This window comes from Ambystoma mexicanum, chromosome 7q (genome assembly GCF_040938575.1).
Source record: "Ambystoma mexicanum isolate Mex_15411 chromosome 7q, UKY_AmexF1_1, whole genome shotgun sequence".
Lineage (NCBI taxonomy): Eukaryota > Metazoa > Chordata > Amphibia > Caudata > Ambystomatidae > Ambystoma > Ambystoma mexicanum.
In genome coordinates this window covers 558,836,575-558,862,984 of record NC_090941.1, presented here as the reverse complement: position 1 = coordinate 558,862,984, position 26,410 = coordinate 558,836,575, and the positions used below count along the sequence as shown (strand labels likewise).

The following is a 26,410-nucleotide window of genomic DNA, read 5'->3' as shown; positions in this document are numbered from 1 at the left end:
CGGAGAGGTCCTGAAAGATTGTCACTGTAGAGTCTCCATAGTGTATTTCTCTAATCCGCTTCACTCCGTTAAGGGCCTTCATTTTGTCGCCATAGTAATGCATACGGGCTAGTACTGTCGAGGGACCCTCGCACCACCGCCCACTCTGGGGACTCTATCTATCATGAGGTTATCACCATTCTCCGTGCCACAAATCATTGAGAAGATGTCTTGCACCTTGTCCTCCAAGCCCAAAAATCCTGAGGTTATTCCGCCTTTCACGGTTTTTGATGTCATCCACCTTGAGGCGCAGCTCCTCCTCGTGACGCTCCATCTCTATGAAGCAAGCCTCCATCTGCATCTCAAGGAGCCCCGTGGATGTTTGGTTTGCCTCAACCCCATCCATTCTATCCTCAAACGGGTGACCTTGGCCAACAGGTCAGTAATCCTGGCCCCCATGTCTGTTCTCATCCCCCTGATCTCTTCCAGAATTATCTGTTTATCCGATTTGATGGACGACAGCTCCAAAGGTGCTGGGTCCGAGCTTGCCGCTTCCATTGTGGCGTTTACGGCACAGAAATTAAACTGACCGAGCGTCTCTTTCCAGCTCATATAGTGACTAGCAACTCCCTTGCCGTGTACTTTAGGATTCCAAAAGATGGTACCACCTGTACCCCCTCTGTATTCTTCGAATCTGGATCCCAAGCTTCCAGGGGATAAGGTCTCATGGCAGGTCGAGGTGGGCCAAGGCCGACAAGGCCGCAGAGAGTGTTACCACATGAGAGGGGGTGTCCTCAAACAGGGTCCAGTATGGGGCAGTATGTGATATAGCTCCTCAGCAACTAGGCCCGGCAGTCCACACCACCAGCTGCCCACCATCCAATATGAGAGGGTTGGATCCGGGACTGAATATGTCTTAGCCTCGAGGGGGTCCTTCTTTAACCCCCTGGGAAGCTGCCCGATCGTCCTCCCACCTCCTGTGCCTATGGTGCCTCCAGCGAGGGAGCACCGTCATCACGGGGGTTCTGATCTTCCCCTGCACCTCTAGGCTTCCTATGCAGGGCCTGTGTCTGCCACTCACACTCTGTCCAACCAGTCTGGAATTTAGTGTGGAGGTCGCACCAGGTCTTTGTGTCCGCTTTATGTATGGGGCACCTCATCAATCTCCGATAGGGCCTCTGCTTTACTACACAGTTTATACGTGGTGCATATGGCACTTGTGGGTGTAGATGCCCTTCCTGAGCTGCATTTCGTGGTATGGATTGGCACCTCACCAGTCTCCCATAGGGCCTCTGCTTTACTGCACAGTATATACGTGGTGCATATGGCACTGTGCACCGTTCCGGGCTGCATCTCTCTGGGTACTCCACTTCATCCCAGGTGTTCTGCGCCGCCTGTGGGCCCCAAAGGGGTCCTGGGCACCCCTCACCTCCTCACCAGGTGCCTGCGTGTCATCCGGGCGACCACGGCCGCAGGCCCTCCTTTCCTTGTTACGTTCCCGGGCTCCCGTGTCAGCCTCACCGGGGTATAACTTATGTTGGGGTGGAGCCTCGTCCAGGAGCCCCCGGGCAGCGACTGTATGATGGGGAGTAGAGCTCCCCCTCTGCAGATCATCGACTGAGCCTGCTCCCTTGACTCCGCTGTTGGTGCAAGACTTGGCAGACCTTGTAGAGCGCTAGTGAGGTTGGGCCCGTAATTGGAGTCCTCGGGGCACTGCAACACAAGGTTCACTGCTTCTATTAATCATGACGCATTCACAAGCCCAAGTCACGGTTCCGTGAGTGTCGGCGTGAAAGTTAAGCACAATTTCACTGCGTTAACTCCAGGGCAGGGGACGGAGCTTCTGTGTCAAGCAACCATCTTTGCCTGTAACCCCTGGTGGCCTCTCCTATAAATCCTTTTTGAATGTTTCCCATTACTCTATTGTAAGTTTGAACTATTATCACTGGATTATTTGCAGGAATTAATAATACTTGAAGTTGAGCCATATTATCCTTTATAATATTTAACCCCAGAAAAGATTTTGTAGACTCATTCCATCTCAGTATTTTGGTAAGATTACCATTACAGGAGACATCTGCGATAAGATCAAAATGGTTTCCAATTGTTTTCATACCTGGCCATTTTAAAGCTAGATATAGAGCAAAATGATAGCTAAGCAGCTTTTTATCCCCATTATTTGTGTTTTCTTGAGTCATTAACCCCTCCAGAATATGTTTCAGCCCACATGCCTCACTGTTTGCCTTCCCATAGCATCCATAATGTTAAAAAAGGTGAAAAATGTGGCCTTAAACTTTTTTAGAAAATCCCATATTGGCTGAAGCGAATCCTTGACTATCTTACTAACACACTCCTTAAATTGGTCCACAGGTGTGCCTACAGCTATCAAGCTGATGTCGGGACGGATGTCAAACTTGAGTCAATTACTTCTGAGCTTAGGGCCTTTAGGAACGTGCATGAAATGGATGGGCCCACATAATAACTGAGTCCAAATAACCAAACAAACTCAGGAAGATGGCAAAGATACTGTTTTATTAACTATTATCTAAAACAAGGAGTTACAACGGACATCAACGGAGGTTCCTTTAATTTTCTCTCAGCAATCTTTTCTCAAAACAGACTTCATACAAAAAATATGTCAGAGGTGACATTATACTATGTGGCAAATAATAGAAAACCTACTAGGGATTGTGATAGGCTTAAGGGGAACATCTAAGTATACATTACATAGGATCTGGGATAGTGATTGGCTGCTCACTGTCAGTTGGACAATATATGCCTACCTCTAAAACATGTCATCTTTAAACCATTAAGTACACAGTCTCTCATTGGTCTACAACCTATAAGGGCCTTTGCTATACAGACCTCTACAATTGGTTGGCATGCGTGTGCCATGTCTGAAACATTCGGTTCACTTCGCAGCACGTAAGCCCAGACCCAGGTGCCAGAAGATGGACCTGACTATCTCCCCCACCCAATTAGCCCAACATCTCTCATCGCCCATGCCTTCTCCCATGAAGATTGTCTTTGAACTTGCAAAGTATCCTTGTCTCTGGGAATAGATGGGATTTGAAGGACTCACTATCTTTGTTCTAAGGCTCCAAGTTTCACTCTATTTTCATCCTTGGTTCACATGACAGGAGACCACGATATGGTCCATTTTGCAGGTTTTTAAATGTCTTAAATGAATAAAACTTGGCACCCTTGGTGTTCTTTCTTTGCACCTTAACAAGAGGTGATACATCTTTCGCGCGTTCACTCCTTTCAAGAATAGATAACCGACCTTGGCTGCTTCATTTATGATACCAGGCCAGACAGCCTTGACATGCAGCTCCACGATTTCAGCTTGTTCTTGCTGCAACACAATTCCCACCTTTTCTCTTCATGGGTTCTGGCTTCATAAATTCATGACACTGATGTCCAGCTCCTGTACAATGGTGGCTCCGCCTGCATTCTATTGATGATGACCTAATCTACATTGCATTTCAGTGTCTGTACAATTATTGAACGGTTAATTCTCTGCAGCACTTCGTGCACGAGTAATCATCTTTTTCGTATTTAAAAGTTCACTTGACTCTTTACTTCATCATTAGTTTCTGTAAGATTCATGCATCCCTTCAGCCAATATCCCGGGACGTCGCACATGTCTCGTGTGACGTCACTAGCTTCTCTTTTTGCTCTTTTTCATATTCCTTCAGGAAGTTCCTCCCTCAGATTATCGTCTCTTCGGGGATACATTTGATAGGGTTGTATCAATGGGTACCTTCTTTTGAATATATGCTGCGGTATTGGCACAACTGCTGGTGTCAAACACGGCACAATCTCAGACTTCCAACATATAGGAGGTAGGGGGGCAGGACTTCCTGCAGAGGCATGTAACTGCTCTTCTACACTTCTCTCGAGTTACCCTCACACATGTGCTCTTGAATTGGAGTTGCAGTAGCACTTTCTCTCTGCATTTTCTCATTCTGGATAACCAGAGGACCTATTTCATCAATTTGGGAATCACAACTCAAAATAGTGGGGGTGACATAAACAATCCCCACTATTTTTGATAAACCATCTTTAATTAAGTCATTTCTTTCATTATCATTTCTTCCCATTAGGGTCACTGAAGGATCTATACTAATAAGTGCAGACTCTTGGAAGCTCTGATGATTACAAAGAAAGTTGCATTCTCCTTACCCACAATTGCTGTTGCAGCTACTGTCAGCGCTAAACACACATACAGGACAAGCAAGGACAGGATCTGTGAGCTAACACCCATGATGGTATTGTATAAGATAACTTAAATACATACTAACAAGGATGAGAAATACCACCTAAAATGTCAGCGAAACCCACAAACCCTGTTGATCCAACAGGGACCCAGAAAGGCTACAACAGCAAAGGGTGGATAACTTAATACATAAGACTCCTAACAAGGTACAAGTAGCAATAAGGATTACAGAATAGTGAGGTAAACATAGGCATTCACACAGGAGCTGGCTACAACAGCACACCTAACAATCAGTATGGAACAAAGGGAGAAGTGCAGGGGTAAACCTGGAAAAGCCTCCAAGAGACAGTAAAGGAACAGAAGCAGGGAAAACAAAATTACAAGAGCGGAACCTCCCCACCCAGGGAAGGAAAGGCAAAATGGGACTAAATACTAAATCTATAAACGATAAGTGACTAAAGGATCAAGGTTTCACTGCAGAATAGGGCACAGTCAAAGGAATACACAAAAACAGAAAAACTAGGCTGCACAGAAAAAGGAAAGCACTCGGAAGTGCTGACTGCAAAACAGAGGAAGACAGAAAGGGAATTCAGAAAGCAGAAATTGCTAATAAGCACACTAAACTCGAAATCCAGGAAAAAGGGAACAAGAAAATAGAAACTAGGAACTAGACACTAAGCTAAGAACCAGGAACAAGGGACCATCACAAACAGGACCAGAGCATCAATGACAAGCGCTGGACTGAAGCAAACAGATGCTTTTGAAGCTGGCTAACAAGCACACACCTCAGGTGTGCTGCTTGCTGCACCTGCCAGACACAGGTCCTGCTTATCCTGAGCCCAACCTTGTCCTGCAAGGGTGGAGATGAAGCAATGGGCCAGGCATTCTGGGAAGCATAGTCTTTTGATTAAAGCAGCATACTGGTTGCCAAAGACCTGGAATGGATCTGGAATGGAAGTTACAAGGAAAATAAGGGTTTAGCGCTCCCAATTTATTACAGCACTGTTGCATAAGGTCAGAAGGCAAGTCAGGATAAGATCGGTTTGTCCTTTATCTTAATAGGCGCCCAGCATTAGCTAATCTCTTAATACATTTTTCTTTTGAGCAATGAAACTGATCCTGAATTTAAAGAATGAAGTAATGATGTACATAGAAACATATATATGTGCTTCTAACTGGTTATTGAAGAACCCTGTTTTCTGCCTTAAATGTACATATGAATATTAATATGAATATTCGATTATTAATTTTATTTATTTTTTCTTCAGTGTTTAAACTTAATGTAAAGAATACAGAACAGATTGCCCCTGATGAAGAGTGAAAATTGATACTCGAAACGCTTTGGGCCAGATTATACTTTGAATGTTTTTTGTTAAAAATCTGAATAAATTCCTGTTTTTCTGATAAACAGATGAATTGTCAACTATTAATTGAGACACTTCAGAATATTTTGCAGTCATAGCAAAGCACAGAAACGTACTAAACTTAAGAACCAAACCCTGTAAAAAACAATAAGGTTACTAGTTGTACCCTTAAAAACTCTATACGGTACACGGCCCTTGTTGATAGTGTGCAGGGACGCGGGTTTCCTTAATCAGGAAACCATTTGTTCAATATGCCTGCAGATCCATCAGACCTGCAGGATAAAGATACTTTCAAATCGAGAGGGAGGCCCTTGTGGTTCTGTAGGGGTGCACATATGTTCCTATTTACATATACAGGCACTGACCACAAACTGCGCATCCCCACCACGAGTATCAACATACTTGGTTTCTATACTTCACACCCCTTGAGGCTTTCGTGACCAAAGGTTTGGAGCCTACGCTAGCTTGTAAAGCAGTCCTTCTCCTGCCATGCTCAAACCATCTGGAACTCAATCCTGACAGTGGAATGAAAGCCCCCCCGACCCCCCACTCGCCAACAGTCCTGCACTACTGTATATAATGCCCTGCCCAATGCGGCACCCTGCCGTTGTAAAGAGACTCGGCTGCTCCCGAGCTAGATTCATGCTAAAGGCAATAATAAAATAAAGCACTAGCAAGAATAGAGCAGTGGCTTCTCCAACCGCAGGCATATGGAGTATCCCTCATGTAAATAGCAGGATAAGACAACGCAGCAGGCTATCTCTCCCACCAACCATCTGGGGCCAACACAGGACCGGGGGGGATGAAAGATGTATGGGCAGAGGAGCGTGTCGGCCTCCTCACTCAAGCAAAGATGCCAGTTGCCCTATCTCTAGAAGTACTCACCAGGTCCACTGAGGATGATGACTGCATGAAACAGCTCTGGTCGCACATTCAATCAGGATGACAGAGGTTTTTGTTTTGCATATCACGCTTAGTGGACAACTCAAGTGCAAGAAGGGCTACATGGGCTCCAGAAGGTGCGCACGGAACTAGGATGGCCCTTTACTTAGAGGATCCCGAATTGTCCGACTCTCTTCGCTGGTGGACTAAGAGGTGTCGTTAGCACATTTTGAGCACAGAGGTGCTGGCGAAATGAATGACAGACTTTGTGAGAATGTGTGGTTTCTGGGCTGGAAAGGGCAATAGATGATGCACTGCACAAGTGTGTGTGGTGTCGGGGAATGTATTTAAATCAAAGCCGCCTCCCATCCAATCACCAATGAAACGCAGCATGCCCTGGCAGACAGTGAGTGTGGACTTTGGCAGCATCTTAAACTATCAGCCCTTTATGCTAGTTGTGGATGAATACTCACATTACCCTGATGTGTAATGTGTACCCTCAACGGCAGATCACGTGATGACACTACACGGCAGATCCAAAATCGACAATCAAGTTATAAACTAAGACTTCTGTACAAAAGGCGTCAATGGACGGTGGAGGCCATGAAAAGCTCAACGGTGATAGAAAAAAATGGGAAACAGAGTATCACGAGAAATGCCAGTTGGTTCCGGAAGATAGATATTAACCCAGATCCGGAATAAACGAATCAAGAAATTGAACAGGAGCTGGACATGGGAGAAGCGACCCTAGAGCCAGAGAGAAGTAACCAAGAACAGACTGCACCTGACCATGAAAGTGAACAAATATTCGACCAGCCCACTGAAGAATTAAGGGAGGTTGTGCACCAAAGTGTTGAGATAAGTTACTATCTGAGGAGCACATTCAGACAAATCCCTCCCAATTTTCAGGACTACATGGTTCATGAGAAAGAAAAGAGCAAGAAAAGCTGTTTGTGTTTTCAGAGGGATGTGACGGTTAAGGGTGTGATTCTAAGCAGCAAAGGGGTGTTGTCACGCGTGCGCCTGAGCAGGCAGGAAATATCATCATGATGAGGATTTAAACAAAGACAAGGTATGGAGGTTGGGTCACCCTCTATTATATCCTTTGTTGGTGTCGGTGTTTTTCCTCTGCATGGCGCATGTGTTGAGCCGCCTGCGCACAACATAGCAAGCATGTGTTCTACTGGATCTGTGTGAAATCACAGAGAAAAAAAGTTTGAGTACCAAAAGTCCAATTTTTACTTCTTACGTTTTTCCCATTTGTTCATATATATATATATATATTCAGTTAAAAAACTTTGTTAAAGGGACGTTATGGTTAAGTTGCGCTACTAAAAACCTATGAAATTCAGTGAAAAAACTTTGTTAAAGGGACGTTATGGTTCAAAGTAAAACCGAAAACCCCCTGAAATACGCCAGTTATGGTAAGCTAAGCAACCATAACTGGCGGCACCACCGTGCACTGCTAAGACTAACACCCAGGACATCAAAAATGACATCACAAATGTCATTGATGTGATGACATCACTGATGGCATCACATGTGCATTTACCTTTCATGAAAAGTCTGTACAAGGGATTCTTATTGTAATGTTAATAAAAAAAAGTGTCAAGGATCATTGGAATAAATATCAAGTGCTAATTAGTGCATTAAGCAATGCATTGATATAAATAGCATTCTATTATGAAGTTCCATCCAGTATACTAAGGTACTCATGTAGAAACATAGGCATTGTGTGCAGCATACATGATGGAGGTGCAATATTCATAAGCTTGCCATTTTGAATAGTGAAATGATAACTGTTTTCTTATTAGAGTTTTGCGTACTGTGAAACATGTGATAAGTAGGTAATAAAACCCACTTACTAAATACTTGCATTATTATAGACAAAACACAAAGAGAAAAGAACACATACAAATATGGGTATATACATGGAAAGTGAAGTAAGTGAAAAAAGCAGAAGTAGTAGCGGAAACAATTCATAACCTAACTGATTATCTTCATGCAGAGAAATGATTACTCTGTTTCAAAGCTGTTATTTACCCTATGTATATGTATCACATGATGTGACAGGACTCTAAGGAAAGTAGTGTGAGTACAATGTATACAAATATGAGCATATACAGGGAAAGTACAGTAATAAAAAAACAACAGAACTATCAGAAAGTGCTGATAACTCTACTGATTATCTTCATGCACAGAAAGGATTGCTGTCTTTCAAGCTTGTGTCTTCCCCTATGTATATGTTTCATATGATATGACTGGACCCTAAGGGAATTACTGTAAGAACATACTTGAAGGATAAGTGTACAAATATAGTAAGTTTTCAATTTTTAGGTCCTGACTGTTACTGAAGAAAACCATGTGGCCTAGATATGTTAGTAAAGGAAAAAAGGGGGAGCCAGACATGTGATGTCATCAGTGATGTCATCAATGACATTTGTGATGTCATTTTTGATGTCCTGGGTGTTAGTCTTAGCAGTGCACGGTGGTGGCGTGAGTTATGGTTGCTTAGCTTACCATAACTGGCAAATTTCAGGGGGTTTTCGGTTTTACCTTGAACCATAATGTCCCTTTAACAACGTTTTTTCACTGAATTTCATAGGTTTTTATTAGTGCAACTTAACCATAAAGTCACTTTAACACATTCTTTTTTATTGAATTTCATAGTTTTTATTAGTGCAACGTAACCATAACGTCCTTTTCAATGGAGTAAGACCACTAGCATCCTAGGTTCTCAAAGTGGGAACCCGGGGTGGTAAAAAAAAGATTTTTCTTCCCAAACCAGGACACCGCAAGCGGGCGTCCCGGTGTAGGAAGGAAAATCTTTTACCAAGATGGACACCAGGGAAAGGGAGGGCAGGAGAGAGACATGGGGCATGAGCGGGGGGTGGGGAAAACAGGAGACAGACACAGGGCATGAGCGGGGGTGGGGGGAACAGGAGACAGACACTGGGCATGAGTGGGGGGCAACAGGAGAGAGACACGGGGCATGAGCGGGGGCTGGGGGCGGTACAGGAGACAGACACGGGGCATGAGCGGGGGGAAGGTGAGGGGGTACAGGAGACAGACACGGGGCATGAGCGGGAGGTGGGGGGCAACAGAAGAGAGACACGGGGCACGGAGCAGGACATTTTGGGGCAGCTGGTTCGGCCCGGGACAATTTGGCGCGGCCGGTTTGGCGCGGCAAGGCATGACAGCCCGCGCCGAATTGGCCGCACATATATGTCCTGTGAGTTCTTCATGCAGGCACCACAGCCACGCAGAGTACACAGCCGGGCCCGCGAAGGTGGGGGCTGTGCTGCTCCGAGCAGTCTGCTCCGAGCAGCACAGCCCCCGCCCTCGTGAGCCCGGCAGATCAATTCTGCTCTGTGCGCCGCACCCCAGTGCACATCGCCTGCTGTTTAGGGAAACGTTCAGTGCAGTGCACTGAAAGTGTGAGTTTCAACTTCATCCCACACTATTTTAAAATGAAACCGCTCTAGAACAGTTTCATTTTAAAATAGTGTGGGGTGAAGTTGAAACTCGGATTTACAGTGCAGTGAACGTTTCCCTAAACAGCAGGTGATGTGCACTGGTGTGCGGCGCGCCAAAACATCCCGTCGCCGAACCAACGACGCCGAAACGGGGTGTACCGACGGGGCATGAACGGTGGGTGGGCGGTTCTGGGTAGACACACGGGGCATAAGTGGGGGGTGGGCGGGAGGGGTAGACACACGGAGCATGAGCGGTGGGTGGGCGGTTCTGGGTAGACACACGGGGCATGAGCGGGGGTGGGCGGGAGGGGTAGACACATGGGGCATGACCGGGGGTTGGGCGGGAGGGGTAGACACACGGGGGTGGGGGTGAACAGGAGAGACACGGGGCATGAGCAGGGTTAGGGCAAGGTGGGGCCCCCACCCCCGCTCATGCCCCGTGTCTGCCCTGTTCCAACAGAGCAGAAACGGGGAATGAGCGGGGGGTGGGGAGGAAAGAAGGGAGACACGGGCATGAGCGTGGAGTGGGAGGGGGAAAAGGAAGACACAGGGCATGAGCGGGGGCGGGGGGGAAAGAAGGGAGACACGGGGCATGAGCGGGGGGTGGGGGGAAAAAGAGGTCATCAAGGGGCATCATAGGAGGGGGTGACAAGAGGAAGACACGAGGCATGAGCAGGGGGTGTGAGGGAACAGGAGGAAATCGCGGGACATGAGCGGGGGGTGAGGGGGGTACAGGAGACAGACACCGGGCATGACCAGGGGGTGGGGGGCAACAGGAGAGAGACACGGGGCATGAGCGGGGGGTGGGGAGAACAGGAGACAGACACAGGGCATGAGCGGGGGTGGGGGGAACAGGAGACAGACACTGGGCATGAGTGGGGGGTGGGGGCAACGGGAGAGACACACGGGGCATGAGCGGGTGGTGGGGGCGGTACAGGAGACAGACACGGGGCATGAGCGGGGGGAAGGTGAGGGGGTACAGGAGACAGACACGGGGCATGAGCGGGGGGTGGGGGGCAACAGAAGAGAGACACGGGGCACAGAGCAGGACATTTTGGGGCTGCTGGTTCGGCCCGGGACAATTTGGCGCGGCCGGTTCGGTGCGGCACGGTGTGACAGCCCGCGCCGAATGTGCCGCACATAAATGTCCTGCGAGTTCTTCATGCAGGCACCACAGCCACGCAGAGTACACAGCCGGGCCCGCGAAGGTGGGGGCTGTGCTGCTCGGAGCAGTCTGCTCCGAGCAGCACAGCCCCCGCCCTCGTGAGCCCGGCAGATCAATTCTGCTCTGTGCGCCGCACCCCAGTGCACATCGCCTGCTGTTTAGGGAAACGTTCAGTGCAGTGCACTGAAAGTGTGAGTTTCAACTTCATCCCACACTATTTTAAAATGAAACCGCTCTAGAACAGTTTCATTTTAAAATAGTGTGGGGTGAAGTTGAAACTTGAAACTCGGATTTTCAGTGCACTGAACGTTTCCCTAAACAGCAGGCGATGTGCACTGGTGTGCGGCGCGCCAAAACATCCCGTCGCCGAACCAACGACGCCGAAACGGGGTGTACCGACGGGGCATGAACGGTGGGTGAGCGGTTCTGGGTAGACACACGGGGCATAAGCGGGGGGTGGGCGGGAGGGGTAGACACACGGAGCATGAGCGGTGGGTGGGCGGTTCTGGGTAGACACACGGGGCATGAGCGGGGGGTGGGCGGGAGGGGTAGACACACGGGGCATGAGCGGGGGTTGGGTGGGAGGGGTAGACACACGGGGGTGGGGGTGAACAGGAGAGACACGGGGCATGAGCAGGGGTAGGGCAAGGTGGGGCCCCCACCCCCGCTCATGCCCCGTGTCTACCCTGTTCCAACAGAGCAGAAACGGGGAATGAGCGGGGGGTGGGGAGGAAAGAAGGGAGACACGGGGCATGAGCGTGGAGTGGGAGGGTGAAAAGGAAGACACAGGGCATGAGCGGGGGCGGGGGGGAAAGAAGGGAGACACGGGGCATGAGCGGGGGGTGGGGGGAGGTCATCAAGGGGCATCTTAGGAGGGGGTGACAAGAGGAAGACACGGGGCATGAGCAGGGGGTGTGGGGGAACAGGAGGAAAACGCGGGACATGAGCAGGGGGTGAGGGGGTACAGGAGACAGACACGGGGCATGACCAGGGGGTGGGGGGCAACAGGAGAGAGACACGGGGCATGAGCGGGGGGTGGGGAGAACAGGAGACAGACACAGGGCATGAGCGGGGGTGGGGGGAACAGGAGACAGACACTGGGCATGAGTGGGGGGGTGGGGGGCAACGGTTTGAGACACATGGGGCATGAGCGGGTGGTGGGGGCGGTATAGGAGACAGACACGGGGCATGAGCGGGGGGAAGGTGAGGAGGTACAGGAGACAGACACGGGGCATGAGCGGGGGGTGGGGGGCAACAGAAGAGAGACACGGGGCACGGAGCAGGACATTTTGGGGCTGCTGGTTCGGCCCGGGACAATTTGGCGCGGCCGGTTCGGTGCGGCACGGTGTGACAGCCCGCGCCGAATGTGCCGCACATAAATGTCCTGCGAGTTCTTCATGCAGGCACCACAGCCACGCAGAGTACACAGCCGGGCCCGCGAAGGTGGGGGCTGTGCTGCTCGGAGCAGTCTGCTCCGAGCAGCACAGCCCCCGCCCTCGTGAGCCCGGCAGATCAATTCTGCTCTGTGCGCCGCACCCCAGTGCACATCGCCTGCTGTTTAGGGAAACGTTCAGTGCAGTGCATTGAAAGTGTGAGTTTCAACTTCATCCCACACTATTTTAAAATGAAACCGCTCTAGAACAGTTTCATTTTAAAATAGTGTGGGGTGAAGTTGAAACTTGAAACTCGGATTTTCAGTGCACTGAACGTTTCCCTAAACAGCAGGCGATGTGCACTGGTGTGCGGCGCGCCAAAACATCCCGTCGCCGAACCAACGACGCCGAAACGGGGTGTACCGATGGGGCATGAACGGTGGGTGGGCGGTTCTGGGTAGACACACGGGGCATAAGCGGGGGGTGGGCGGGAGGGGTAGACACATGGAGCATGAGCGGTGGGTGGGCGGTTCTGGGTAGACACACGGGGCATGAGCGGGGGGTGGGCGGGAGGGGTAGACACACAGGGCATGAGCGGGGGTTGGGCGGGAGGGGTAGACACACGGGGGTGGGGGTGAACAGGAGAGACACGGGGCATGAGCAGGGGTAGGGCAAGGTGGGGCCCCCACCCCCGCTCATGCCCCGTGTCTGCCCTGTTCCAACAGAGCAGAAACGGGGAATGAGCGGGGGTGGGGAGGAAAGAAGGGAGACACGGGGCATGAGCGTGGAGTGGGAGGGGGAAAAGGAAGACACAGGGCATGAGCGGGGGCAGGGGGGAAAGAAGGGAGACACAGGGCATGAGCGGGGGGTGGGGGGAGGTCATCAAGGGGCATCTTAGGAGGGGGTGACAAGAGGAAGACACGGGGCATGAGCAGGGGGTGTGGGGGAACAGGAGGAAAACGCGGGACATGAGCAGGGGGTGAGGGGGGTACAGGAGACAGACACGGGGCATGACCAGGGGGTGGGGGGCAACAGGAGAGAGACACGGGGCATGAGCGGGGGGTGGGGAGAGCAGGAGACAGACACAGGGCATGAGCGGGCGTGGGGGGAACAGGAGACAGACACTGGGCATGAGTGCGGGGGTGGGGGGCAACAGGAGAGAGACACAGGGCATGAGCGGGGGGTGGGGGCGGTACAGGAGACAGACACGGGGCATGAGCGGGGGGAAGGTGAGGGGGTACAGGAGACAGACACGGGGCATGAGCGGGGGGTGGGGGGGAACAGGAGGAAAACGCGGGACATGAGCAGGGGGTGAGGGGGGTACAGGAGACAGACACGGGGCATGACCAGGGGGTGGGGGGCAACAGGAGAGAGACACGGGGCATGAGCGGGGGGTGGGGAGAGCAGGAGACAGACACAGGGCATGAGCGGGCGTGGGGGGAACAGGAGACAGACACTGGGCATGAGTGCGGGGGTGGGGGGCAACAGGAGAGAGACACAGGGCATGAGCGGGGGGTGGGGGCGGTACAGGAGACAGACACGGGGCATGAGCGGGGGGAAGGTGAGGGGGTACAGGAGACAGACACGGGGCATGAGCGGGGGGTGGGGGGCAACAGAAGAGAGACACGGGGCACGGAGCAGGACATTTTGGGGCTGCTGGTTCGGCCCGGGACAATTTGGCACGGCCGGTTCGGCGCGGCACGGCGTGACAGCCCGCGCCGAATTGGCCGCACATAAATGTCCTGCGAGTTCTTCATGCAGGCACCACAGCCACGCAGAGTACACAGCCGGGCCCGCGAAGGTGGGGGCTGTGCTGCTCGGAGCAGTCTGCTCCGAGCAGCACAGCCCCCGCCCTCGTGAGCCCGGCAGATCAATTCTGCTCTGTGCGCCGCACCCCAGTGCACATCGCCTGCTGTTTAGGGAAACGTTCAGTGCAGTGCACTGAAAGTGTGAGTTTCAACTTCATCCCACACTATTTTAAAATTAAACCGCTCTAGAACAGTTTCATTTTAAAATAGTGTGGGGTGAAGTTGAAACTTGAAACTCGGATTTTCAGTGCACTGAACGTTTCCCTAAACAGCAGGCGATGTGCACTGGTGTGCGGCGCGCCAAAACATCCCGTCACCGAACCAACGACGCCGAAACGGGGTGTACCGACGGGGCATGAGCGGTGGGTGGGCGGTTCTGGGTAGACACACGGGGCATAAGCGGGGGTGGGCGGGAGGGGTAGACACACGGAGCATGAGCGGTGGGTGGGTGGTTCTGGGTAGACACACGGGGCATGAGCGGGGGGTGGGCGGGAGGGGTAGACACACGGGGCATGAGCGGGGATGGGGCGGGAGGGGTAGACACACGGGGCATGAGCGGGGGATGGGCGGGAGGGGTAGACACACAGGGCATGAGCGGGGGGTGGCCGGGAGGGAGAGAGACATACGGGGCATGAGCGGGTGTGGGGGGGAGAGACACACAGGGCATGAGAAGGGCTGGGCGGGAGGGGTAAACACACGGGGCATGAGCGGGGGGTGGGCGGGAGGGAGAGAGACACGGGGCATGAGCGGGGGGTGGGCGGGAGGGAGAGAGACACAGGGCATGAGCAGGGGGTGGGCGGGAGGAGAGAGACACGGGGCATGAGCGGGGGTGGCCGGGAGGGAGAGAGACATGGTGCATGAGCGGGGGGTGGGCGGGAGTTTGAGAGACACACGGGGCATGAGCAGGGGGTGGGCGGGAGGGAGAGAGACACACGGGGCATGAGCGGGGATGGGGGAGGGGAGAGACACACGGGGCATGAGCGGGGTGGGGGGAGGGGAGAGACACACGGGGCATGAGCGGGGGGTGGGGGGGAAGTGGAGAGAGACACACGGGGCATGAGCGGGGGGTGGGGGGAGGGGAGAGACACACGGGGCATGAGTGGGGGTGGGGCGGAGGGGAGAGACACACAGGGCATGAGCGGGGGTGGGAGGGAGGGGAAAGACACACGGGGCATGAGCGGGGGGTGGGGGAGAGATATAGACACACGGGGCATGAGCGGGGAGTGGGGGGAGGGATAGACACACGGGGCATGAGCGGGGCGTGGGCGGGAGGGGAGAGACACACGTGGCATGAGCGGGGGTGGGCGGTAAGGTAGAGACACACGGGGCATGAGCGGGGGTGGGCAGGAGGGGAGAGACACACGAGGCATGAGCGGGTGGTGGGTGGCAGGGTCAAGACACAAGGGGCATGAGCGGGGGCAGGGCGGGAGGGGAGAGGCACACGGGGCATGAGCAGGGGGTGGGCGGGAGGGGAGAGACACACGGGCATGAGCGGGGGGTGGGCGGGAGGGGAGAGACACACGGGGCATGAGCGGGGGTGGGGGGAGGGGAGAGACACACGGGGCATGAGCGGGGGTGGGGGGAGGGGAGAAAGACACAGGGGGCATGAGCAGGGGGTGGGAGGGAGGGGAAAGACACACGGGGCATGAGCGGGGGGTGGGGGAGAGATATAGACACACGGGGCATGAGCGGGGAGTGGGGGGAGGGATAGACACACGGGGCATGAGCGGGGGGTGGGCGGGAGGGGAGAGACACACGTGGCATGAGCGGGGGTGGGCGGTAAGGTAGAGACACACGGGGCATGAGCGGGGGTGGGCAGGAGGGGAGAGACACACGAGGCATGAGCGGGTGGTGGGTGGCAGGGTCAAGACACAAGGGGCATGAGCGGGGGCAGGGCGGGAGGGGAGAGGCACACGGGGCATGAGCAGGGGGTGGGCGGGAGGGGAGAGACACACGGGCATGAGCGGGGGGTGGGCGGGAGGGGAGAGACACACGGGGCATGAGCGGGGGTGGGGGGAGGGGAGAGACACACGGGGCATGAGCGGGGGTGGGGGGAGGGGAGAAAGACACAGGGGGCATGAGCGGGGGGTGGAGAGGAAGTGGAGAGAGACACAGGGGGCAGGAGCGGGGGTGGGGAGGAAGTGGAGAGAGACACACGGGGCATGAGCAGGGGGTGGGGGGAAGTGGAGAGAGACACGGGGCATGAGCGGGGGGTGGGGGGAAGTGGAGAGAGACACGGGGCATGAGCGGGGGGTGGGGGGAAGTGGAGAGAGACACGGGGCATGAGCGGGGGGTGGGGGGAAGTGGAGAGACACACGGGGCATGAGCGGGGGGTGGGCGGGAGGGGAGAGACACACGGGGCATGAGCGGGGGGTGGGCGGGAGGGGAGAGACACACGGGGCATGAGCGGGGGGTGGGCGGGAGGGGAGAGACACGCGGGGGGTGGGCGGGAGGGGAGAGACACATGGGGCATGAGCTGGGCGCGGGCGGGAGGGGAGAGACACACGGGCATGTTCGGGGGTGGGGGGAAGTGGAGAGAGACACATGGGGCATGAGTGGGGCGGGGGGAGAGGGGAAAGACACACGGGGCATGAGCGGGGGGTGGGGGGGAGGGAGAGACACACGGGGCATGAGCGGGGGGTGGGGGGAAGGGATAGACACACGGGGCATGAGCGGGGGGTGGGGGGAGGGATAGACACACGGGGCATGAGCGGGGGGTGGGCGGGAGGGATAGACACACAGGGCATGAGCGGGGGTGGGCGGGAGGGATAGACACACGGGGCATGAGCGGGGGGTGGGCGGGAGGTTTAGACACACGGGGCATGAGCGGGGGTGGGCGGGAGAGGTGGGCATGAGTGGGGGTGGGCGTTAGGGGTGGTAATGAGCGAGGGGTGGGCATGAGCGGGGGGTGGGCGGGAGGGAGAGAGACACATGTGGCATGAGCAGGGGTGGGGGGGAGGGGAGAGACACACGGGGCATGTGCGGGGGTGGGGGGGAGGGGAGAGAGACACAGGGGGCATGAGCGGGGGGGTGGGAGGGAAGTGGAGAGAGACACAGGGGGCATGAGCGGGGGGTGGGTGGTAAGTGGAGAGAGACACACGGGGCATGAGCGGGGGGTGGGTGGAAGTGGAAAGAGACACAGGGCATGAGCGGGGGGTGGGGGGAAGTGGAGAGAGACACGGGGCATGAGCCGGGGTTGGGGGGAAGTGGAGAGACACACGGAGCATGAGCGGGGGGTGGGCGGGAGGGGAGCGACACACGGGGCATGAGCGGGGGGTGGGCGGGAGGGAAGAGACACACGGGGCATGAGCGGGGGGTGGGCGGGAGGGGAGAGACACACAGGGCATGAGCGGGGGTGGGCGGAGGGGAGAGACACATGGGGCATGAGCGGGGGGTGGGCGGGAGGGGAGAGACACACGGGGCATGAGCCGGGGGGGTGGGCGGCAGGGGAGAGACACACGGGGCATGAGCAGGGGGTGGGCGGGAGGGGAGAGACACACGGGGCATGAGCGGGGTGTGGGCGGGAGTAAAGAGACACACGGGGCATGAGCGGTGGGTGGGCGGGAAGGAAGAGACACACGGGGCATGAGCGGGGGGTGGGCGGGTGACGAGAGACACACGGGGCATGAGCAGGGGGTGGGCGGGAGGGGAGAGGCACACGGGGCATGAGCGGGGGGTGAGTGGGAGGAAGAGAGACACACGGGGCATGAGTGGACATGCGTTTGTGTGCAGGCGGCAGATCCCACTCCTCGGCCCTCCGCTGGCCACCGTGTGCCGATGGCGTGAGCGGGGGGCTGGAGGAACAGGGGAGACACGGAGCATGAATGGGGGTGGGGGGACAAGAAGGACACATGGGGCATGAGCGGGGGGTGGGAGGAACAAGAGACAGACACGAGCATGAGCGGGGGTGGGGGACTTACTGTGCAGGCGGCAGATCCCGCTCCTGCTGACCTGACAAAGCCTCTCATGCGAGGAACAAAGATGGCAGGCATCTCTGAAGCCACGACGCACTGCACGCTTTCACCGCATCCAATGAGAGAGCACATCAGATGTCCGCGGACATCACGCAAGCTGCTTGCCCAATCACCGCCCTGTCCGTGGAGCGAACAGGGAAGTGTGTCCGCGAAGCGAACACAGATATCACTAATTTTTTTCACTTACACTTTTGTTATTTTCTTAAAAACTACTGGATGGATTTACACCAAATAAAGCAAAGCACGCTTTCGGGACCAAGCTGACGCTCTTGCCGCAAATTTGGTGTAAATCCGTCCAGCGGTTTGGGCTGTAGGCGTGAGCAAAGTTTATTCCCATTATGTCTATGGGGAAAAAACAAAAGTTTTGGGACCCCCACTTTAACTTTTCCCCCCCTGGACGAATCCTCACCAAACTTTGCAAAGAAAATTCAGAGTGGGCCATATACTTCTTTTGCAAAGTTTGGTGAGGATTCGTCCAGGGGGAGCGAAGTTATAAGCCGCCCAAAAAGTGCTCTTCCTATGTAAACACCAACTTAACCATAACTACATGGCCACGGTATATATATCTATATATATATATATATATGTATATAAGAACAAAAAGAAAATGAAAGCGGAATGCCACTTCCTGGACGGCACTCTTCCTCATCATAAAATCATCCAGATACGTAAAAAAGGATCTCCATCACACGTCCTTTATTTGTTAAGTACAGTGGACAAGTTGCCCAGGAGAGAACAAAAACAACTGCACGTTTCACCCTAACGGGCTTCGTCTGGTTGTAAACATAAATGACAGGCTTCTCATTTAAACACTTGTGCATACGAGAAAAGAGTCCTTCTTTGCTTTCCCTTGAGTTTACCTCTCAGACCTAATGCGTGTTTCTCTGAGTGACATCTTGGAATGGTAAAAAGTATATACATATATATATATTCTCATAGATGCACTAAAGCCCAATACTTTCTTATTTTGCATCAAATGTGTTGCTTTCAAAGATGTTACAACATACCAACCAAGATACTCATAGGCTAATACATTTTCCCCATATCGATCGTATTTTTAATTATACATTATTTTGCAATATTTAGCGTTTTCTTGTGTTTTTTTCATTTTGACAACAAACATTGCATTCCCCAAATTGTCCATAATGACCAATTTTTTTAGCAAGATACTTTCTTATATTCTGCCCTTATTGCACTTTCCATATATCTAAAGTGCCTCACGCTTTCAATAAAGTGCATTATGCAATATGACAATATGTATTTCCACAGCTTCTCAAAAAATTCGTGCTGTTATAGGTCATGTGTTAACAAGATATCAAAAATATGACCAACATTCTTTTGAGAAAAGGTCACTTCCATTTAAGTTACCCCATCATAAAGTCTCAAGTGCCAATACCAAAGTGCAGTGTGCATTATAGCTGCCGATGTTTTCAAATTTGTCAAAGTTTCTATTATCTTGAATAAAGTGCATAGTGCATGATAGCATTGATAAAAATACTTATGGCAACAAAATATCTCTCAATATTACAAGGAGTAAAAACAATCATTTCTCATCCTTAAAAATGGAATGCAGTATGCATCATAATAGTCAATATTTCACAGCCTCCACTGTTACTCAAATACTGGGTAAAGTGCATTATGCATAATGGCAGCAGATATTCTGTGTCATACAAGTAACAAATGCTACAAGTAAAGTGCTTAGTGCAACACAACAATCTTGCAAAGGTCTTCACTGATTATAAAAAAATCTTCTTGTCAGAATAAAGTGCTTAAGCCTATACATTTTCTATTACCTTTACGCCCCCCACACATATACCTATGCAAACAAATGGGATCGGACTTTTGGTACTTGGTCTTTTTGACCTCGGTCTTTTTGGCATATACCGTTCTACTGCCCACCATGGGGTAAATCATGGTGGTAATCCTTCTGGAATGCAGTGTATCTGCATCTTAAGCTTACAGTTTGTGTTTCTGCATCAACGTTGCATAGCCTTGGTGTGTGCAGAAGAAATACAGGTTATGGATTCTAGTTGTGAGGCAGAATTCAGACTGATCTCATTTGTCGTCATGTGCCCTGGCAGGTTGAAACAATTGGTGATGCGTACATGGTTGTTGGAGGAGTGCCAATTCCTGTGGCGAGCCATGCAGAGCGAGTAGCCAACTTTGCCCTGGGTATGAGAATCGCTGCAAGGGAGGTGACAAACCCGATCACGGGGGAACCTATTCAGGTAAGCAAGACATTAGCTATCAGTTTCAGTATTGATAAGTTCACGTCTTTAAAATATGTAAGTGTTTGTTGCACAAGAAGTGTCATGATAGTCACAGCAAATGCACATGTGGGGTCTCTCTATCATGTTTATGTTTATGTTTATGTTGTTTAGCATTTGTATAGCGCACCAGGTACCCTGAGGCTTAAGGGTGCTTAGAAACGACAACACAAACAATACGAAAACAGACAGGAGTGGAAACCAACTCCAAAACAGGTTCATATGCAGAAATCATACACAAGAAAAAGTCCGACCTACGAAAAGAGTGCGGTTTTCAGCCCCTTTTAAAAATTTCTACGGAGGTGGTAGTCCTCAATGTAACTGCCAACGAGTTCCACTTAAGGGGTGCTGCTGAGATGAAGGCTGAGTCTCTGGATTTTTTGGTTTTCAAGTGTGGCCTAGCCAGAGTGTTTGTTTCGTCCGAACGAAGGGATAGGATGTTATTTTTTACTGAGACTAGTTCTTTCAAGTAAAGTGGCATAACTCTGTGTATACATTTTTGAGTAATAAGGAGCAGCCTAAATGTAATCCTGGCCTGTACCGGTAACCAGTGTAGGCTGCGCCGAGCCTCCGACACATGGTCTCTTCTTGATAAGCCTTTCACTACCCTAACTGCGCCATTCTGCATGACTTGCAGCCGGTGAATGTCCGATAACGGCAACCCTACAAGTAGACTGCAACAATAGTCGATCTTAGAGCCGATTATGGCTCTTGCCAGGGTTTCGGCATTGGATTCTGATATAAAATGGCTAAGGCAGCGGAACAGCTTAAGAAAATATGAAGCAGATGAGACCAAATTATTCACCTGTGCGTTCATACTCAAATTTTTGTCTAGATTACTGCCTAGAGTTTTCACCTTACTCATAACCTCAATATGACAGCCATCTATGGTAAAAGATTTTTAGCTGGATCCTAGCTTATCTAATTTGGTCTCTGAGCCCGTGATTAGAAGCTCAGTTTTAGAACTGTTTATGGCTAAACCATTCAGTACCATCCAATCCTGAATTTTCTTGTATATTTCATTAATTCTTGATTCGTCTTCCGCAAGGGAACCAGATATGGGGATGACAAATTGGGTGTCATCTGCATAGTTTGCAAATATGATCCCCTCGTTCTCGAGCATCTGGAAGAGGGGAATCATAAATATATTATAGAAGCACGGCAACACGCAGGCTCCTTGAGGGACCCCATACATAAGTACAGTCGGTTCTGCTTCTGCAATGTCGCTGGCCACTCTGTTTTGTCTATTCTTCAAGAAAGAGATGACCCAATTAGTTGCTTCCTCTGAAAAATTGGCATTCTGCCTTAGCCTGAGGCATTCCACCACAAGAGTAGTGAAGTTACAAGCAATGCAACATCAGGGTTCATCCTACCCACTATTTTTTTAGGGTGTCATTTGCACATATTGATCTTTTTGATCAGCCGAATCTCCCACCCCACCCACATACTTGGCCACTATTTAGGCTGGACACAACCTTGTGAGATACTGTGTAGCATTCATCATTTCACCACTAGGTGTCTCCCTGTCAATCAACAGTCAGCAAAGCACCAGCACCTGCATGTGCTGGCCCTGCCCACAATCACAATGCAGAGGGGAGGAGCTTAGTGTGACATTGATGCTCTCTCAAGCCTACGGGCACTTAGGTGACCGTGGGTCACTGTAGCATTGAGGGATGTAGGACTGGGCACCTGCTGGTCTAACAGTAGTAGCTTAGAGGCTGTTGAATGTCTCATCAACTGGCAAACGCCTCATCAACTGGGTGAAACACTCAGTCAGTGGGGTATAAGGTTTCAATTCACTCCACCAATGTTATTTCTTCTTACATGACAGAACACTAGTGATCCAAATTTACAGTAGTTTGGTTCTGATGTGTCAATAATTACATAACTGTGTTGAATGTACCCGCTATTTGTGCAGTGAATGTGTTCACTAAACAGTACACTTAACGCCTGAGGCGTATGATGCAGACGTCCTTTCATGCACGTAGTAGTTCAGGTCCCCGTTGTGTTTTTTGGTTTTACAGTATATATTGTAAGTAATATATTTGTTATTTCTTGTTTTCATGATGTACAGTATAGTGTCATGCATTTGCTGTAATGTTGATGGACCAAAAAAAGAAATACAATAACTTGCACTGAGCTCACTTTACCGAGACAATGGGTCTCGTATCACGGCATAGGCTGCCTCCTGTGTCAGCCGATATTACAAATGCACTGTCGAGATATCTACAGCATAGAAAATTAAAAAAACAAGGCAGAGGGAAGCACGCAAAACCCAGAGCAGGGTTACTGTGCGTGCCTGTTGGAAAGCCACGCTGACAGTGGGTGGTACAGGACGGTCAGAAGGCCAGTGCTGCCATGCAATCTTCATTTAACTTTTCCCATTAAAGAACTAGGACTGCATGTCTCAGAATGTATAGGGCATATTAGCATGCACTGTTACATCCCATGTAACATTAACATGTCAAAGGGATATTGATACTGTGATGCCAGACTATGCCACGCACTAGAGGGTCAAAATCCTAGTCTATGCCAGATAACCACACACCTGCAAGCAATTGATACAAATGAAGATTGAAAACTCATTTAGCAGTGGTAGCGTGAAGGTTACTTATTACTATACCCTTAGTATAATTTGGCGTCCAAAGCCTTCTCCAAAAATTAATTGTGCTGGTGCAGCAAATTCAAAGATGTAAATACATGCTTACATTTTAAGATTCCTTTTAATTGTTTTCCTTCTTCATGCTTAAATACATATCAGTTTATATAGTTTTCATTTATCAATTGATTTGAGATCTGATTTTCCAAATGAATAACATTTTCCAAAATTACATTGCATTCGGTTAAGTTACAATTACATTCTAATCTACCTATCCAGATCCTTATTTGTATGTTTCCTCCATACTGTCTGGGACTTCACTACTGTCTGTTGTGTTAATCCCATTGTTGCCCATTACAGCCACTCCCATTACATATTCTTCACTGGCATCAGAAGGGTCTGATATGCTATGGGAGTACCATATTAAGTGCTGTGTTCTTCCCGTTTGTGAGGGCCCAGGGCTGAATGTAGTCTTAGATGAGGCATTGCCACACAATTACACCATCAAGTGCCGTGAGGTTAACCTTCAACTTTCAGGCTGTAGGGCTACCCAGCCTCCCTAGTGGCTGACTGATAACAATATCGTTCCCAATGGGTGCTGTGATCCCCCTCAAACAATGGAATATTTTTATCCACTGAGCATCATGGATATGTGGCATCCTCCAACAAATTATTTATTTTATGCCAGGTCTTAGGACTGTACAAGACCAAAAAGCTACTTCTTACACATGTTTCAATTCTACATATGACAACAGCTCTACTTTTGAGTTTACAACAGTGGTGCACCTCTTTTTTATATACTCACTTACTCGGCCAGACCGTTCTTGGTTTATTCCTAATGCACACAGGGATTAAAGAGAACAAGCAACAGATCAAGCGTATTAACATACACTTCCTTAGCTTGATATTCGTCAATGGACACAACTCCTACTACCCCTGCGGACAGCAAGAGAAAAATGAGCAAGTGTATTTAGAAAATAGATGTATTACAATATCAGATCCTGGGACAATTTCACTAGACATACCACATTTCACCAATAAGAAGAAAACATACCTGAATCTCTGGCAGGGGACGAAGGTGGACTCCAGCCGTGTGAAGGCTCGGAGCGGCGATGGCCCCGCTACGAGCCTCCTCATTGGCTGAGGGGCTGCCACGCCCCCTGCCGGCGACAAAGGCATGGAATCCAGGGATTCCTGGCCGGGTAGTGCCCTGGCAAGGGCCAATCAGTATGCTTGTTTCATTCTGATTGCGCCCTCGCTGGGTACTAATTCTCTAAACACCTGCAATGGTGCAAACTCAGTCACAGTGAAATGCACTCAAAAATGGTGTGTAAAGATGGGCCCAAATTGCCGAAATAGCATAAAAAACAATACTCAATAATGGAGAACTCAAAACCAAGGTTTATTCAAAACACAGAATAAGGCCAGGAGAGCATGTAAGTAGCTCTCAACATTATCATGAGTATGAGCAGATTTTGTACCAAAAGTACATTAGCAGTGACGTTACAATACGACATCAGTTACAAAACTTATAAATGTTTAGGATTGGGTAATTTCTTAAAGTAGATATAAGTTACATATGTTTTAATTACTTCATTGGTCTATAACTATCTGATTACTCCTCCTGAGCCCTGCACCTACTAGATAATGGTTTCACTTCCTCATCATTCTGGTCATTGGCCCTCGAGCGATTGGCAACATTGCTCCACCTACCTGGTTCCCAGCCTTCTGGCCCACCAAAATTGGAGTATGTCCTTCGCCAGTGGGGGAGGTCAAGAATCTGGGAGTTATTTTCTCGTCCTCACTGTCTATGGAAAGTCAAGTGGGAGCCATTTGTAAGGCCGGCTTTTTTCAACTCTGAGTACTTCGGAAAGTTCTCCCTTTCCTTCCCGTCCAACTGAGACCGAGAGTTACGGCTTCCTTAGTTTTAAGCCAGCTTGATTACTGCAACTCTTTGTTTCTGACTCAGCCTCTCTATCCTTTCCACCATCTACAGCTTCTGCAAAACTATCCTGCACACATATGCACCGGTACCCCTTATGGTGTCCATGTGTCCCCGGTTCTCCGGTCATTACACTGGCTTCCGGTTCTTCAGCGGGTCCGTTTTAAGTCACTGGTGACTGTTCACCAGGCTCTGCATGGCTCAGGTGCTGAGTATCTCCAAGACAAATTTCGGCTTTATGTTCCTACCCCAGATCTGCGATCAAAGAGCTCTCGCCTTCTGATTGTTCCTGCTATCGATTTGAACGGGTGGGGGGGCTCCTTTTCAGTTGCAGCTGCCAAATTGTGGAACTCTCTGTCAATGCAGCTGAGGGCTATCAACAATCTGTTGACCATTCATTGGCTGCTAAAAACAGACCTGTTTTAATCCTTCCTATGATATCTGGTTAGTGTTCTATTCCCTCCAGTTTCTCTTCATAGCGCCAAGAAGCTTGGGCGAGCGCACGCTCTACAAAAATAATTAACATAACATAACACTGATTCGCTGGCGTTATTTATCATAGGCGGTGTGGCAAGAGGGATTTCTGTTGTTTGGCACATTACTCACCAAACTTGGACTCTTTGACGAGATGTCAAAATATGAGAGACACATAGGGTAGGGGGAAAGGGGAAAAGAAGTCCATGGTTTGCACTAATTTCCAATTAAAAGTACTTCTCATCATTCCCAGGCTATGTGTCCTATCTAACCCTTTGAATTTGGCCTTGTGTATCATCTCGTGTCTGTGCGTGTGCTAGGGAGTTTCAGCAGGTGTCTTATGTGTACATGGCTTATAATGAATAGCGAGTGTTCTTCATGTCTTGATCACATGTTAGGGGACCATGTTGGAGAATTCATTTTCTTCCTATTTACTGGATTTTTAGCTAATTCTAATGTCCGTGTTGTACTCTTTGTGGCCACTGGAGACACACTTCATCTATCCACTACATAGTCTTTTAACATACTGATCTCATGCACCTGGACATCAATGGTTGTTTGTGCTCTTATTGTAACTTAATTAGCTTCGGAGTCAAAACCTTTATCTACACCTGGTTTATTGATGAAGATATCATGGAAGGGATGTAGTATATCTTCTAGGTCAGATTCTTGGGAGGTTACCAGATTTTCAGATGTAAATTTCCCCAACAGGCTCAGGAAGGTCAGTGATAAATAGCACCTCTCTGGTTGGTTCTGTGAAACTTTGAATCAGCTCCTTCAATGCTTTCAACCACTTTAGATGATGCACTTGGGTTAACTGGCAGTGATCCTCATGTTGGATCAGTTAGCTGAGGTCAACCAGAACTTTTATAATTTTGTAGGGTCCAT

At 50.6% G+C, this 26,410-nt stretch overlaps 1 protein-coding gene across 1 annotated transcript in view; it reads left to right on the top strand.

The window, feature by feature from the left end:
• LOC138528064 (guanylate cyclase soluble subunit beta-2-like) overlaps positions 1-26,410 on the top strand; it is a 309,889-nt gene that overhangs the window by 181,780 nt on the left and 101,699 nt on the right. Inside the window, exon 14 of the mRNA XM_069639510.1 lies at positions 20,322-20,468. Coding sequence (XP_069495611.1) covers positions 20,322-20,468 — 147 coding nt within the window. The remainder of the gene's footprint in view (positions 1-20,321; positions 20,469-26,410) is intronic.